At 31.1% G+C, this 17,263-nt stretch overlaps 1 protein-coding gene across 1 annotated transcript; it reads left to right on the top strand.

Moving 5' to 3' along the window:
* Positions 1-2,987: 2,987 nt before the first annotated feature.
* On the top strand, positions 2,988-8,794 carry LOC132729871 (proprotein convertase subtilisin/kexin type 4-like). Its single transcript, XM_060715707.1, has 9 exons — positions 2,988-3,185; positions 3,711-3,916; positions 4,711-4,902; positions 5,033-5,133; positions 5,545-5,651; positions 6,176-6,290; positions 7,260-7,443; positions 7,876-7,981; positions 8,427-8,794. The coding sequence occupies exons 1-9, from the start codon at positions 3,110-3,112 to the stop codon at positions 8,777-8,779; spliced, it is 1,440 nt and encodes a 479-aa protein (XP_060571690.1). The 5' UTR covers positions 2,988-3,109; the 3' UTR covers positions 8,780-8,794.
* Positions 8,795-17,263: the final 8,469 nt, after the last annotated feature.

Raw genomic sequence — 17,263 nt, 5'->3', positions numbered from 1 at the left:
TTTCTTCTTATTTTTTTTTAAAAATTTTCTCTATCTAAGCAACAGTAGAGTGTAAAAATCAAAACCGGGCGTTATATAAATCAAAGACAGAAGGCGCTGAATTTGTTTTTTGGGCTAGAAATTAAAAAGGTACAGGTTGTGAGATTATATTTAAATGCCCCCAAAAAGCTTTTCCCCGCGTTTTAAAATTTTAGTAATTTTGGGTATAAGAATAATTTTCCCCAAAACCCGGGGTTAAAAAAATTCCCCAAACCAAATTTTATTTGACCTTTAAAAAAATTTTTTTAAAAAAGGTTGCCTTTAAAAAAGGGATTTGAACTCCAGAAAATTTTCTTCCTAACGAGCGCGAAAAAACCCTTCAAAACCCCGGTGAATTTATATGTGAAGGCCCGAAAAAAAACCATATTTTCTAAATTAGGGCCCTTTTAACGATTTAAATGTTGTTTAAAAAAGATGTAAATAAACCTGGAGCTTACTAAAAGATGTATATTTTTAAAAAAATAAAGGGGTTTCAAATTTGTGGTAATTTTTTTTATCTTTTTCAAATTTAAAACGGGACTGTATATATGTAGTATTTTTCCCGTAAAAAGTTTATTTTTTGGGGATTTTAATTTAATTTTTCAAGGCCAAAAGAGGGTTTTAAAACATAAAGGAATTCTGCTAACCGAGTTGCAAACAAAAAAACATTAATTTATTTTTTTACCGAATAAAAAAGCCCCCAAAAAAAAAAAAAAAAAACTTTGTCCTTGCCCTTTTAAAAAACTATACCCCCGCAGAAAACCCATTCAAAAAGTGTCTTTTTTCACGTCCTAAAAAAGACATTTTAAAAAACTGTTAATTTTTCCCCGTGGATTAAAACAGTTGAAAATATAGGTGTCCTGCTTGGGCCCCGTTGAGGTCTCCATTGAAATGCTATTTTTTTTTTTAAAATCTTACCCCTCTTTCTGTATTTTCAAAAAAAAGTGGCATTATTTTACATTCTCGCAAGAAAATTTCGGGGCTAAAAAAACCCAAAGTTGAATTTTTTCCATGCTTATACTTTTTAAAAATACTTAAAATTGGGGGCAAAACAAAAAGTAAAAGTCTTTTTGGATGAAATTTAAAACAGCACGCCTGGATCCATTGCTACTTTTAAAGAAAATTTTTTAAAAAGTGTTGAAAAGTTTAATATAAAGGGAGCATTTTAAAAAGCCAACGCTATTTTTAAATTTAATTGGGGTTTTAATTTGTTGGATACTTGTAACGAAATAAAAAATATTTCTTTTCTTTAAATTTGCTAGTTTTTAAGGGTGTTTTGAGAACTACTTGTTGTTAGGTTTTTCGAAAACTTCTGTGTCAGAGTTGAATGTCCGCTTTGTAAATTTTCTTAAATTTTCTATCAAAAAAATACAAAAAAACAAAAAATTAGAAATCTTCGACAATTCGGGGAATTTTTTTGCTTGAAAATTAATGCGTCTGTCTTTTACCATTTTTTAAAGCAGTGATCTTCCCCCGATTTTTCGGCGTTAGTGTACAAAAAAAGGGATAAATAAACCGCTTTAAAAAATGGACTAAATTTTGGGGAAATTTTCAATTTAAAAGATTTGACTCTGAAATTTCGCTACCATTATTGTTTTTGGGGACACCCAAAAAAAAACCGGGGGAAAACCCAAGTTATTTCCGGGTTGAAAAAAATAATTTTTTGTGATATTCTATATTTTTAAACTTTTAGAAAACGAAATAATATGGTTTAAGCGGGGGTTTTTATCGGGTATTTATCAAAAGAGTTTTGTCGTTTTGTGCGAAAAAAATTTAAAAACTTAGACCTAGCATCAAAAAGCAAACCCCGGGGGTTAAATGAAAAAAAAAAAACAAAAAAATCTAAAAAAAACAAAAATTTTTTTTCAAATTTATATGACAGGCCAATTTTTTTAAACATGGAAAAAACGCGATTTTGTGTAAAATTTTAAGTATTTTTTTAACATTTTTTTGTTTAAAAAGCCGATAAACGCTGCGAGAATATTTAATTTTTTAAAAAAACCTCACAAACAAAGATCGTTTTCATCATCTTCAATTTTATAACGGAAAAAAAACAAAATATTTTAAGAGCAGGCTACCTTTAATTTCCAAAATAATCGTTATACTTTTAAATTATTAACTTTATTAAATTAAAACCGGAAAAAAATTTTAAATTTTTTAAAACGGAATTTATTATGCTATGCATAAACCTGTCCAAATAATAAATAATTTCAAGATCAGATTTTGCCTTCAATTTTTATTTTTAAAAGATTGTTTTAGATAGTGTGGATCTAAACTATCCATTAAAGCCAAAAATTTTTTTTTTTGTTGATTTGTTTTATTTTTTTACCCCCAAAAATAAAATCGCAAAATTCTATTTTAAAAAAAATATATTGCATGTAAATTTTTTATTTAAAAATTCTTCCCTATTAAAGAGATATTGAACACATATATTTTGGATCTGTTTAAAAAATTCAAAACGAGATTTAAACCGAAGTTTCAACTTCGCAGGAACAACATCAATTCCGCAGTTGAACCGACTTATGGTAAAAATGGGCCGGAAATTTGCTTTTACTCTGATTTTTGTTACTGCAGGCGAACACTTCATTAAAAAAATTTTTTATGAATCCATTTTAAAACTACTTAATTTCCTTCGATAAAAATAGTTTTCGTTTTGTAATATTATGGCAAAGATCGATAAGAAAAAAATTAAATACTAGTAAATTACCAATAAAAATTGTTAACCAGTAAAAAGTTTGTCTTTAAGAGTGTTATTGTCATTGAATTACTTTTATTATAGTATTATTTTTGCAAGTTACTAACTGGATACGGCGATATATATCATATAAATGTTAACAAGAGACCATTTACATAATTAAATGTGGATCCTATATACCCTTTAATATCATAATGGAAATGTTTTTTAGTTGATTTCATCGTATACAAATCTATTGAGATGTTATTTCATTTCTTTTATACAATTCCATTGATATAATTCCATTTTTATACAATTTCATTGCTTTTTATCTCATTATTTTAGTGGATGTAAGCAATTTGTTATTGTTAATGCTGTTGTAATGTTGCTTTGTTTGATTTTAGTCACGGTAACAAGATGGCAAGCATTATTGGTGCTATTAAAGGTAATAACAGATGTAGCTCAGGAATAGCACCCAACGTTACCATTATAGGTAAAAACTATCTTCACCCTATCCAAATAGATGTATTGTATAGCCATTTTCTTGTCTGTTTACTGTTTAAATTGTATAGAAAATTATATGCTTGGTCATATACCTACTTCGTTTACTTCATAATGTACTTATGAAGTACTTTCTAATGTAAAGTTGCCCGGTCAATGTTGAATGTTGACTTCATGTATATAACAAAACTGAGACCCAGTGTGTATCATCAAATCTACATTGTTTGGAAGGTAATTTTGGTGTTACATAATATCTTTATCTATCGGACCATTGGTTCAATTTCGAATGATAGGGTGTAAATAGATGCCTGGGTTGTTAATTTTGTTCTGTTGAAAAGTCAAACACGTGACCGGACCCAAATTGATTAACACAGTACACAGTAAGTATGACCATGTATACATTGTAGTTATTATCACTAACAGTCTCAGCTCGAATGTTTTGTCCTATTGTATTGTTTGTATTTTAATGTATTATATTGTATTGTATTGTATTGCTCATACTGCATGTATTTGCCAGCGCTGAAGATCTTTAAGGTGATCCTAATTGGGTCTACTTTACCTGTACTAGAACCAAAACACTGGTCAGATTCTGACGTAATTTCACGGGCATTAAGCTACAACCTTAACACTACTGACATATTTGCCAATGCATGGGCACCTGTTAGACCATTTGACAAACTTGATGTAGCAATAAAAGATGTGATAAGTCATGGGGCAATCCACGTGAGTTTATAGACAATTCTTTTATAATTATGTCTTTGAAAACAATATCACGGGGGTCATGGATTCTAGATATTATAATTTTAACTTGTCTTAAGCTACCTTTTTACGACGGGACTGTCTTGGCCTCTTCATATGACTTAGAAAAAGAAAGAGGCCTGATGGAGGTATGGTATTCTAACACTGAAAGAAATCAAAGAATATGCAAACTTTGTAATACTGAGATTGAAACTGAATTTCATTTTGTTTTAAAATATCCCAGATTAACATCTTTAAGACAGAAAAAATATTCCATATAAATTCTATCAGTCCCCTAATATTAATAAGTTAGATATATTTTGATGTCATCTAAAAATATAGATATTATGATGAGATTGGGTGTGTTTGCATATTGTGCTATTCAAGAACGTAACATGTTACATTGATAATATTTATATGTGTAATTATCTATTTATCTACACATTCTAGATGGTATATACGATACATATATGTTAATATAGTTTGATTTATGTCACTTCATAAACATATATACTAGTAATTGAATTCTATTTAGTACACTGGCACTTCATCATGTCATGCTTGTAATGTATATGCTGTGTTGTAACGGCCGGAGGCCAAAATCAAATAAATCTATTGTAATTGTCATTGTTTATCATTTCTTAAAGTCCTGCAATTTCTTTTTCATAAATTATAAAAACAACTTTCATTATACCTTTCAATGTATATATGAAAACTCCAACTGTGTAACATTTTCGGTTCGGATTTTAAATGAAGTGAATGCATGCTGTTCATTTAAGGGTCGTCACGGCCTAGGTACTGTTCATGTTGTACCATCTGGTCCTACAGGAAGCGAACTTTCTAACAATATTCACACAATCACAGTGTCCAGTGTCGGTAGAAATGGAATAATTCCGGATTATGTTTATACAGACGCCAGTGTATTGACATCTGGACTTGGCGATGGAAACAATCTCACATCTTCCTCAATGGTAATGATATTTTAATTGTACTCATTATACTTTCTGCAAAATTTGTAGTTGAAAATTTCAGGTTCATTTGATTGATACCAATAAATTCGCTTATATCATTGATTAATATGTAGGACTGTAAATATTTTAGGTTACAACAACTTTGGAAGACAGATGTGTAACCGGGTTTAACGGGATCTCTGCTGCCACAGCCCAAATAGCGGGGATTATAGGACTGGGCCTCGAAGCTAAGTAAGAGTTACAATCCAATTCTTCAAATAACAAAAAATATACCGGTAACATTATGTAAAAATTAAATACATAATGACCTGTTAACAAATGAAACTAGTCTGATTACCTAATCAGATATTAATTAAGAAGATAAATAAATAGTGTTTAAAAAGAATGATATATTGTGTGCACATTGATATACTACATGTCAAATAATGATATTCATTTTGGTGTGTAGAAAGTGAATGTCATCAACGTGGATTTCTTTTACTAAAAGTAAAACCTTTAAAGTCCTTGTCACATTCAGCAGCAATGTCCTGAACAAATAGTATGCTTTCATGTACAAATGTATACTGATTCATGTATCTTAAGTAAGTGAAAAAATTAATTTTGCAATTTGTTTAGATATAATGTACAGATATTTTTCTCCAGTAAAGACCTGTCATTAAGGGATATCCAACATCTACTTGTTCAGTCTTCCGAACACAGACAACTACGAGAGAGAATCGCATTTACAAAAAATGCAGCTGGGAGACACTGTAAGATTTTCTTTATGCTTACTTTCACATCAATATACATGTATAACAGTTGAATTGATTATGCTATTAGTGCTAGTTTGTTTTATACTACAGGTATTAAACAAAAACCCAGTGCATTTCATCACAGTCACATTTCTTTGACTGTCAAAGTTGCCTTAGACGGACAAAAATGGACCAACACGTAGACCTTAAACCAAAATGCCTTGTGACTAGATACAAATGAGTGGGTCTTGTCTACAAACTATAATCTGTAGTCTACATTCGTTGATACACGAATTTCTTTCAAACTTTACATTTTGTTAATGTAATCTGAAATTGCATCTTGGTTCGATACAATTTGCGTTCATATTAATCAAAAGCATAGAGCATAGAAATATGAAAATTTGTTAACTAGAATATTAAGATTATTTATTTATTTATGATGTTGGAACTGCAAAGCTGCCAGAAAAAAAATAAATAAAGCGATAGTCAGCTGTCTTTCGTTGTACATATGTGTATTGTTTTTTATTCTATTATATCTATAGTTCACGGAGTGTTTGGTTTTGGTCTTATAAATGCCGATAAGTTTGTTAAAAAGGCACAAAAACACCGCCCAACACCTACAATGCGCAAGAAGAAGCTCAAGACGTACATAACCAGGTATGTCAAGAAAAACAATTTTTTTTATTTGGAATATGATAGATTTTGCTGCAACGCTTTTTTTATTTTAACAAAATTTATTATGGATTTATTGTGCATTTGTTCTGGTTTGATGAAAAAATATGCCACTCAAAAGGTTATAGCGCGTTGACAGGGGAAATTGCAAAATAAGATGACATTTTGCCATTATTACTTTTATTTTTGTAATTTACTTTGCCCCAAGGAAATTTTATGGAAATCAAATTATAAAAAGAGTGGCGCAAGTTTGTTTTAAGCAGATTTAGTTTCTTCCTAAACATTTTTCACATCAGTCAATGTCTTGAAATGATTGTCAATTCAGCTCAACTTAAATATAAAAAAGAGAGCAGAGCATAAAACCACTTTGAGTAACGAAAGATCGATGGTTATTTCTTAGATTTAAATAGTCTAAGATTTAATGAGGACATGACTAGTACCGATTGTGACATGTTTAAGTAAAATCCATGCAACGTCAAATGCAAGTAATAATTGATCAAAATAATCCTATAACCATTATATCTATAAAAAATTGAACCACAAAATGTCTCAAGCTTAAACACTTGAACTTTAAAATTCTTGCAAATTTAATTGAGACAAATAAGAAGTCAAAAATATGCAAAACGATAATGAAAAATAGTGTCTGAATCAATTTGATAATCAATTTTGTGCCATTTTCAGCTGTTTCGATTTAAAACGTTTTAAGTCTTTAAATGTTTGGGTAATTTTTCGAAATAAAATAATTATTCAGGAAAAACGAAGCAAGTGAATGATATAAAAACTTGCAAATAAAGTATTGCTCAAGATATACATTGTACATCATATGGTATGGGCCATATATCGAAAGTCTAAAAATGATTCAGGCTTTTGATTCAGGTTTTAAATATTATTTAAAAAGGTGTATGAAAGAGCTATAGTAAATGAACATTTTTTTTATCTTTTTTTTTCTTGCAGACCACATCAAGCTCACACACAGACGTTTGAGTTTTGTTATGAATGCCAAGGGTTAGAATGTCCGACTATTTTAGAGTATGTTAAAGTTCAAATGGACCTTGAAGCAAAATCAACTGAAATAAAAATATCAATAGTATCGCCTGGTAAAACGACATCTGTTTTAATGGATTTTATACCTGAAATGGTAAGTTGTATGTCATTTCTATAGGGATTTCGCTTTTGTTCAGTCAAATATTTAACTATATAATTATATCTATGGCGAAACCTATAACTTTAATAATAACTCACACTTTTTCGAAAAGACAAACAAAAAGTAACCCACAAACACAAAATTACAAACCCCTAAAAATCAAAATAAAAACAGCAGCAAAACCCGAACAACGCCCCACAAGAACACGTACAAACGATTTTTCTGATCAGTTTGTTCCCTCTTTCCCATTTATATAATATGGTATCGTTATTTACGTGTTCGTAAGAAATGTAAGTAGAATAATTATTATAAATAAAGTAATGTATGATATTGTCAGACATAATACTCCTGGCTTTAAACTGCTTAAAACTTGTACGAAAATAACTACTAGTATACTTTAATTTTGTTGCATACATTTTGTTAAAGGGCAAGTCAGTGTATGTACAGAAACTACGACTGTTATCCTGTCATTTCTGGGATGAGGACCCACTTGGTACTTGGCTGTTGCATGTGCAGGACAAACACTCAGCAAGTATGTTATCTTAAACTAAAGAAGAATATACTTTAATTTCTTTTTCAAACACAGATATCACAATCAAAATGATCAAAATGAATGCATGAATAATTGATTGATTGAATGTATGAATGACATGGTGGTCATGTTGCTTAAATGATTAGCATGACAATATAAATTAATTTTACGTTGACATTACAATTTCGTGTAAGAGAACGTTGTGCTTAGTTATGCCCTTTGATTGTTTACATGCCTTCAAATAAAGCTGAAGAAAACATTTGAAATACCTAATTAAAATATTCGTTACTTTGTTGAATTATTTACGCAAAAATATTGGTGATACAAATTTCGTCGATTCTCACTCGGTTATATAACATATGGCATTAATACTTTGGAAAATTGTTAAAGCTTAAAGACCTTTAGCTATTAATTTATACCGGTTATTAATTTTTTTTTCAATCAGGTAACATTCAAGTAAAACATTTATCGCTTAAATTTTACGGGACTACTAAACCAGCAATTTTTAAGAACCAGCAGCATTATAGAAATGTTTGCAGCACAAACAACAGCACGAAAAGCGAAACTGTTACAACAAAAGTTTCGACGACAAAATCGACGGAGCATGAAAAAGACCAAACAATCATTAAAAGTTATTTTGATTTGATTCACATTGTTGTACAATTGGTTATCATTGTTGTAGCATTATCAATAATGATTGCGATTTGGGTTGATATGATTGTTAAAACTATAATCATTACAAGACGAATGTGTGTGTCTTTAGGGGATGATATGAATTCAAGTGAAAACTTACTTTAGAAGTTGTGTATGAAAAATTATTCATCAAGGGCAGACATCTATAAAATTAAGTGTACCTTAATGCTTTGGAAAGGAAAATAATATCAATAATATCAAATTTTATAACATAGCATTTGTTGTCTAAAATACACTATCCTACGAAATTAAGGAAACTGATCAAATCGGTCGTTTTAACCCTTTACCTCATATAGACGTGTTTAAACGTCTTTTCGACTCCCTTTTTGAGGTCTCATACAGTGAAAAACTACCCTATTTAGGCCCCAAACGCTGTTTTTCGTTTGAGAAATGTTGTTTAAAAATGTAATCACTTTTTCGGCTGTGATCCCTTCTGTTTTGGGGGTTTGAAGTAAATAAAATTTGAACTTGTGACAGGCTAAAAATGGCCACAGGCCGATCGTAAGGTTACAGGTAACCAACGTTGAAAAGCATTTTACTCTATCGCAATCCATTTAGAAGTTGCAGTACTTTGAAATCAGTTTTAATGGAAAAATAAACAATGCAATTAGTGATTTCCGGCAATTTTGATATCTTCTACCCCCCGTTGGTAACAGGAATTTTAAGATTGAGCATGCTGTTACAGAGCATTGTATACACACCGGATTCTCAATTATCGATCTGTGTCTTACGACGCATTACTCACCCCAAATATGGGTAAAAAATGACTCCGACATAAAGAAGTCCGCGTAGGGATGATAATTTTATCTTATAAAACACAATATATCTTTCCAAGTGATTAAAATCGTTTATTGCTTACAAGGGATCACTTTTTACAAGAGTTTAATATTGCAAGTGCAATTGATTGTTCGACTGTGTTACTATTTATTCAAATATTCAAAACTTCTTTCACTTTCCGTTTTTAAACTAACAACCGACGAAATACCATCATGTGTGTTGGACTAAACTGGGTTTGCAAAGCCACTAAAGGATTGTCAGAAGGTGTATTTGATGCATGTTTTGGGTAAAAATTATGTAAATGCTATTTTGCTTACAGGGTATGGAAAAAGTTTAATTTTGTTTTCAACTGGCCCAATTTGCGTTTTGTTCTATCACTTCCATGTTCATGCCGACATGTAAAAAGTAGTGCGATCCCATCATGCTTAGACTGGTTTCACACAGGTCAGTAAGGCTGATGTACACAATGGTTACAGAGGCTATGGTCCAGTCAAAATTTGTGCCCGGTCCAGTCAAAATTTGTGCCCAGTTTCATCAGTATTGAAGCATTTTTCAAAGTTTCATATCAGTTTGAACTTGTAACAGGAGGCTTTTCAATGAACCCGGCCATTTTCACAATATGCTCATGAGGTACAGGGTTAAGCAAACGTTAAATGTCAATTGTTGAGAAAAGATTCTCAAGCAGATAATAAGGTAGATAAATTTTATTTAAAATATATCTGACTTATTACAGAGTTTTTGGCCTTGTTACTTTTCCTTGTCCGGAGCATAACTTGAAAACATCTGGTTGGAATTCAAAACAACTTCACACAATTGTCATGCACAATAAGGGAAAGTGCAGTGCACAAGAACCATAACTCTATCTTAAGTAATTACAGAGTTATTGTCCTTTGTTACTTTTCCATTGCTTTCTTTTGTCCGGACCATAACTTAAAGACTAATTGTTGGAAATCAATATAACTTTATACAACGGTCAAGCACGTTGAGAGGAATAGCAGTGCACAAGAACCATAACTCCATCTTGACTTGTTACAGAGTTACTGCCCTTTGTTACTTTTCCTTGTCTGGAGCATTAATTGAAGACTAATAGTTTGAATTCAAAACAATTTCATACAATAGTTAAGCATAATAAGGGGAAGTGCAGTGCACAAGAACCATAACTCTTACCTTGACTAATTATATAGTTATTGATCTTTGTTACTTTTCCATTGCTTTTTTGTCCGGAGAATTACTTGAAGACTAATGGTTGGAATGCAATAATACTTCATACAATGGTTGAGCACATTAAGAGGAAGTGCAGTGCACACGAACCATAACTCCATCTTGACTAATTACAGAGTGATTGCCCTTTGCTACTTTTCCTTGTCCGGAGCATAACTTGACAACTACAGGCTTGAATTCAAAACAACTTCTTACAATGGTCAAGAACATAAAGAGGAAGTGCAGTGTATAAGAACCATAACTCTATTTTGACTAATTACAGAGTGATTGCCCTTTGCTTCTTTTACTTGTCCGGAGCCTTACTTGAAAACTACTTGTTGGAATTCAATACAACTTCATACAGTTGTCAAGCACATTAAGAGGAGGTGCAATGCACAAGAACCATAACTCCATTTTGACAAATTACAGAGTTATTGCCTGATACTTTTCCTTGTCCGGGGCTTAACTTAAAACATACTGGTTGGAATTCAAAACAACTTCATACAATGGTCAAGCACAATAGGAGAAAGTGCAGTGCACAAGAACTATAACTCTGTCCAGAGTAATTATAGAGTTATTGCCATTTGTTACTTTTCCATTGCTTTTTTCTTGTCCAGAACATAACTTGGAAACTGCTAGTTTGAATTCAATACAAGTTCATACAATGGCCAAGTATATTGAGAGGAAGTGCAGTGCACAGAAACTATAACTCTTTTCTTGACTAATTTAAAAGTGTTTGCCCTTTGTTACTTTTTATTTTCCAGTGCATAACTTGAAAATTAATGGTTGGATTTCAATGAAACTTTATACAATGAACAAGGGCAGTGATATGAAGTGCTGTGCACAAGAACCATAACTCTATTTGGACTAATTACAATTCTTGCCCTTTGTTACTTTTTTGTTCAGTGCATAACTTGAAAACTGGTAGTTGGAATTCAATATAACTTAATACAATGGTCAAGCACAATGAGAGGAAGTGCAGTGTACAATAACCATAACTCCATCTTCGGTATGTATAGAGTTATTGCCCTATGTTCCTTTTCCTTGTCTTTCTGGACTTATTACAGAGTAAATCAATAAAATGTCATCAATGGCCAACCACATTGAAAGGAAATGCAACATACAAGAACCACAACTATCTTTATTTGCCCACAATCATAACTTTAATTCTTTTACAAGGTATTCTGTTGCTAGTAACATCCTCATTTCCGAAGCTGTCTTGCGGGGATATTAATCACATTAAGTGATAGTTTATAATTTATTTTGATATTAAGGTATTACCATCCTGATGCATAACCCCCGCTTTGAAGAGTATTCAAATAGGCTAGAACTACTGTTAACTACATTGAAAATGAGGGCCGTTGGTTCAATCCTCAGAAGGGTCAACTTTTTTTTCTTTCTTTTTTCTTTTAACATTATTTATGTATCTCTTATGTCCCATTTGGAAAGAAAAAAGTGTTTAATTTTGATTTATTAATTTATAAAGGTATTCATTGGCTAAATTATGCTAAATCTAGTAATAAATATGGTACCTGATATTTTCAAAGTGTAATAAAATCAAAATTAGACGGTAAAAGTATTTCATATTTTACAAGATCAACCAATATACCTTTGTAAAAATTTAGGGAAACTTTGAAAACAAGCACTTATTTGGGTAAATTTTCAGGATTTTTTTAAATTAGGCTCCCTAAGTAGGAAAATGGTCAGACACGTTGTAAAACTGGGTGGGGTAGGGTAACATTTTTGTACAGATTTCATAAATTTTAAGTAGAAACCATAACATCCTAGCTTTAGTTCAGAAAAGTGGCCATAACTTGATTTCCGTACGGTAAATTTTGTTTAAATTTTGCATACAGGTGTACTTTAAGGTTTATATCTGACCTATGATGTCAATTTTTTAGTTTCTTATAGTGCCCATTAGGGTGGTAATACCTTAAGTAGTCTAACCAAGGACAACATTGGAATTAAGTGATTTTCACAGCCCATTTTAGACTTAATGCATACTTGGTTTAGCTGAATAAGTAGTTGTCTTAAGTAATCTTACATATATTGACATATGTCCATTGTGACATTATGCCCATCCGAGTGAATGATGAGTGTAGAGGTTAAGTCAAATTAACTTCACATTTTGCCATACTTGATTTCAAATTAAAATTTGACTTCACATTTTGTCATACTTTATTTTAGTTTTCAATGTTTCTTCACATTTTGCCATACTTAACTTCAATTAAAAAATTTACTTCGCATGTAAAATCAATACCAACGCGACTCACAAAAAAATCTATTAATATCCTTCGGATCCTTAAAATATTATAATGGATAATGTTTATTTTTAAAAAAATGTTGCATAGCTTTCAAATTAGAGGCAGTTTTAATACATCTCTGTGATTGTATATCTACTGTGATAAATAATGTGTTTATTATGATTTATTTTAAGTTAAATATTGTAGTGTTAAATTGTTTCTATATAAATGTAAGTAGGTTGATAGGGAAGCATTATTGATATTGTTGAAAAGTTCTTGAGTAAAATGCAGACAGCCATTAATTTATATTGACAGTTTTATGAGTAAAAATTGTATTGTTGTATATGTGTTTACATTACAATACTGAGGAAAGTGAATATTCAAAATATTTTTATGAATTATGAAGATGTTAAAAACACAAGGGTGGTCATTTTCTCAATTCACTAATTTTTCAACAAAATTCTCAAGTATTTCTTTGTTTGCATCAAGCACCTAATGTAAATTTTGAGCTGTCAATCTTCATAATTAAATGCCTTGCATTGGTTATTGTACTTGCCAGAGAAAAAAGTATTAATCAATTTTACATGATAATGGGACTTTAAAGAGATTATATATACATGTAAATATATCAATGATATTGTGCTGACCTTTGTTTTCTCATGAAAAAAATAAAAATTGACAAATAAAAATTTATTTCAGCTTTTTGTTTTGGTTATTCTTTAAACCATTCTTTTGTTTTGTTTTCTCATGAAACAATAAGTAGTGTCCAATATTATTTTATCAGCTTTTTGTGTTTTCGTTATCCTTAAAGTGTTTCTGTCTCGAATAACGAGGGGTGTTCAAATATGAAAGAACAAAGCTAATAGCTCACTTTAACCCGTTTTTTTGCATGAACTTTGTACAAGTAGCACAAAGATGGTTGTGTAAGCTTTCAATTGATAAATACATATAAAAGACCGGTACGAAAGACCGGTAGGCCATTTCAACTTTACGAATTCACGATTTCAAATGCATAATTTCAACTTCGTAAATTCACGATTGGTGAAGTTGAAATCAAAATGAAATCGTATACTTACGAAGTTGAATTCATGAAGTTGAAATCGTGAATTCTTGAAGTTGAAACCGTGAATTCAAGAAGTTGAAATCGTGAATTCATGAAGTTGAAATCGTGAATTTGTGAAGTTCAAATCGTGAATTCATGAACTTGAAATCGTGTATTGACGAAGTTGTTGAAATCTTGAATTCATGAAGTTGAAATCGTGAATTCGTGAGGTTGAAATCGTGATTTCGTGAAGTTGAAATCGTGTATTCACGACGTTAAAATCGTGAATTCAAAAAGTTGAATTCTTGAAGTTGAAACCAAGACTTCATGAAGTTGATATGGTGAATAAGTGAAGTTAAAATCGGGAATTAATGAAGCTGAAATCGTGAATTTGGCATTCTATATGTTGAAAACGGGAATTCAAAAATTCAAATCGTGAATTCATGAAGATGAAATCGAGAACTCATGAAGTTGAAATGGCCCTAACTGTCTTTGACAATAGCTCGATTAACGAAATCTACTCGTGTATACAAAAGCTAAAATGATTGTTCACAGATGATACAGCAGTTTATCTCAATGTATAACGTGTAATTTGTATTTTCAAAAATTATGCGTTCAGTTTTCACCAATTTAAACAATCATATTTCCCTCCAAAACGTCTTATGTTAGTATTGTGAAGTTAACAATATTATCATAATTTTAGTGAAACATGTATGCACAACTTAATTATATTTAAATAAACCCTTCGTTCTAAATTCAGAAAGATAATTCCGCCTTTTATTAGACGGCGCGTGCACGCGCCGTCTTGTAGATATGCATTTGTCCGTATAGCAATCGGGGAAATTTAAGACTTGATTTTGTGCATGTTTTTTGTTTTAACATAATCACATTGTTTTCAAATTTTTTAACTGATGTACAACATGGCACGGAGCTTTAAGGGATTAAAATAAACGTTTAACTGAAGTGATAATGTCATGTTTGAATATCATATTCTTTTTATAATTATCTAATTTTATCTACCTAATAAATAACGTGCCAATGAGCCAGTCTATAGTCGATCGGACGACTGAAGCAGTGTCACTCACTTCATTTGCTCCGCCTCTATTGAAGTTCGTCTCCGCCTTAAATTGTCGCCAAATTTAATATGCTAGCATTTAGTCTTCGTTGACGGGGGTGGGGGAGGGAACCAGGACAACTTTGAACAATATAAATGGACAAATCATTAAATTACAAGTAACAAAGCCTGAACCTTCCCCACTATCAGAGAGGCAGTTCTACCTCAACCCTTGGCTCAACACAGACCCGTCTATAGTCTAATGACGGGAACCAATTTCGGGCAGGGAACAAGAGGCATCATTAAAATACGCAACGGAGATTATTTTGGCGCAACGGACGCAGTGGAAATATTTTTTGCAAAACAGGAAAAAAAAAAAAAAACGTAAGCGAGATGTAATTCGTGAAAATAATAAACATTTAAGTTATAAAACAGATTAACTGAGTGAAAAAATTTACGTTCATTTTAATACGTATCGCAAATTTTTGCAATAGGTTATTTTGAAGGATTCTGTGACTGACGATTCTTCTCTTTTGCCTAGATTTTTTTATTACATTTAGTGGTCCCATACCTAGATTCTAGGCTAATATACAAATTTTGTTAATTCAAGAAGTTTAATCGTTTATAAATAAGTAAACAATACGTAACAAAGAATTGATTATATATATATCAATTTATTCATAACAATTATTTGATATTACAGACATATTTCAACAGACAGTACGTCCTCAAAATCATTTGAACCTTATGCAATCCGCAAGAATATTTAAATGGACATATTTCCGGCACATAATTATTGTCTTGGATTAATTTTAAGTTAACCAATCATTTCAATTTCTTTTGTTGTCCACTTTATTTTGCTTCGACCAGCGCAACAGACAAACAATTCAGAATTTCAGACACATACCAATAACATGGAGAAAAAATGGATTAGTGCTTCGGATAATCAACTGTAATAGAGAACGATTTTCAATTCTGATTTTGTACATTACCTGTGACTTTTCACATCATTTGGCGGCGTCTTTGATGTGCAGCATCAACATTTAACTTGTTACATTTTGATATGTAAAAGACCTTTAATTGAGATTTGTTATATACAAAAAGTTTTGATAACGCAAAGGATAAACCTTTATCAATTAATGGTGGCGCTCGTGTATTGTTAACTTACAATGCATTAACAATGTTTATTATATTCACTGTTCTAACACTCCACGTGAGTTTGTCACTATACACAAAAATGAAAAAAGCCGGTGCGGCTATTATGTTTTCTTCCTCGATTATATAGTTTACAAAGTCTTTTAAAGCAACAAAAAAGCATGTTTATTTATATTTTCAGTTCTTACAATATTTTTTTTTCATTCAATACCGAAATAATATCTCACATACACTAACGCCACAGATTTAATCCATATCAGTCTAAAATTAAAAAATCAAATTCTCTGATCTCTGTCAATATTCCTAAATCTACCTTCTTATATCATAAGTCTATCTGCTGAGCATCTAAATCGTGACAAAGCTATTCTAAACTTTGGATCTTTTACTAAAGAAAGGTATTTTTCAAAGTCAAGGCTATCTTTTATAATCTTATACTTCTCTAATTTTGATGAATTACTAATATCCGATAACCATTGTTGATTATATTGATCATATATACGTTGAATGATGGTTTTTAAATCAATAACATTGGGATTATCAAAAATATTAGCAAATCCTAAATTTTGAAACAATTTTTTAGCATCAATCATACAAGAATGATAAATTAGGCACTGATGTAAACACAATGAAATCCATTCTAAGACAAAAGTTTTTATTTTTGAAAACTTGATGAACCTTTTTTTTCTTCTTATTTTTTTTGTTTAATAATTTCTCTATCTAAGCAACAGTAGAGTGTGAAATCGAACTGCGTTATATAAATCAAAGCACAGAAGGCGCTGAATTTGTTTGGGTCTCAGAATGTAAGAAAGGTACAGGTTGTGAGATTATATGTATAGTGCCACAAATGCTTTCCAGCGTTTTAATTGTAGTAAATTGGCTATAAGACTAATTGCAACACTGATATTCAATCCAATGTTTATTTGACTTAAACAAATTGAAAAAAATGAGTTGCCTTTACTGGGATTTGAACTCCAGACCTCTCGCTTCCTAAGCGAGCGCGAAAACCCTTCAGCCACGGTGAATTTATATGTGAACGGCCTGAAGAAAACCATATTATTCTAAATTAGGGCTTGTAACGACTTTAACTGTTGTTTAACACAGATGTAAATAATCCTGGA

The sequence above is a fragment of the Ruditapes philippinarum genome, unplaced genomic scaffold (assembly GCF_026571515.1).
Source record: "Ruditapes philippinarum isolate M1 unplaced genomic scaffold, ASM2657151v2 ctg2896_1_1_1_1, whole genome shotgun sequence".
In the NCBI taxonomy this organism is placed as follows: Eukaryota; Metazoa; Mollusca; class Bivalvia; order Venerida; family Veneridae; genus Ruditapes; species Ruditapes philippinarum.
The sequence above is the reverse complement of the archived record's forward strand: the minus strand, read 5'-3'. Positions and strand labels throughout refer to the sequence as shown.

Bases quoted from the DNA above. Each gene is read 5' to 3' on its own strand.
- LOC132729871 (XM_060715707.1), top strand. From the start codon at position 3,110: ATGGCAAGCATTATTGGTGCTATTAAAGGTAATAACAGATGTAGCTCA. The intron at 3,917-4,710 runs GTGAGTTTATAG...TGTTCATTTAAG, and splicing joins TAAGTCATGGGGCAATCCAC to GGTCGTCACGGCCTAGGTAC. The intron at 6,291-7,259 runs GTATGTCAAGAA...TTTTTCTTGCAG, and splicing joins CTCAAGACGTACATAACCAG to ACCACATCAAGCTCACACAC.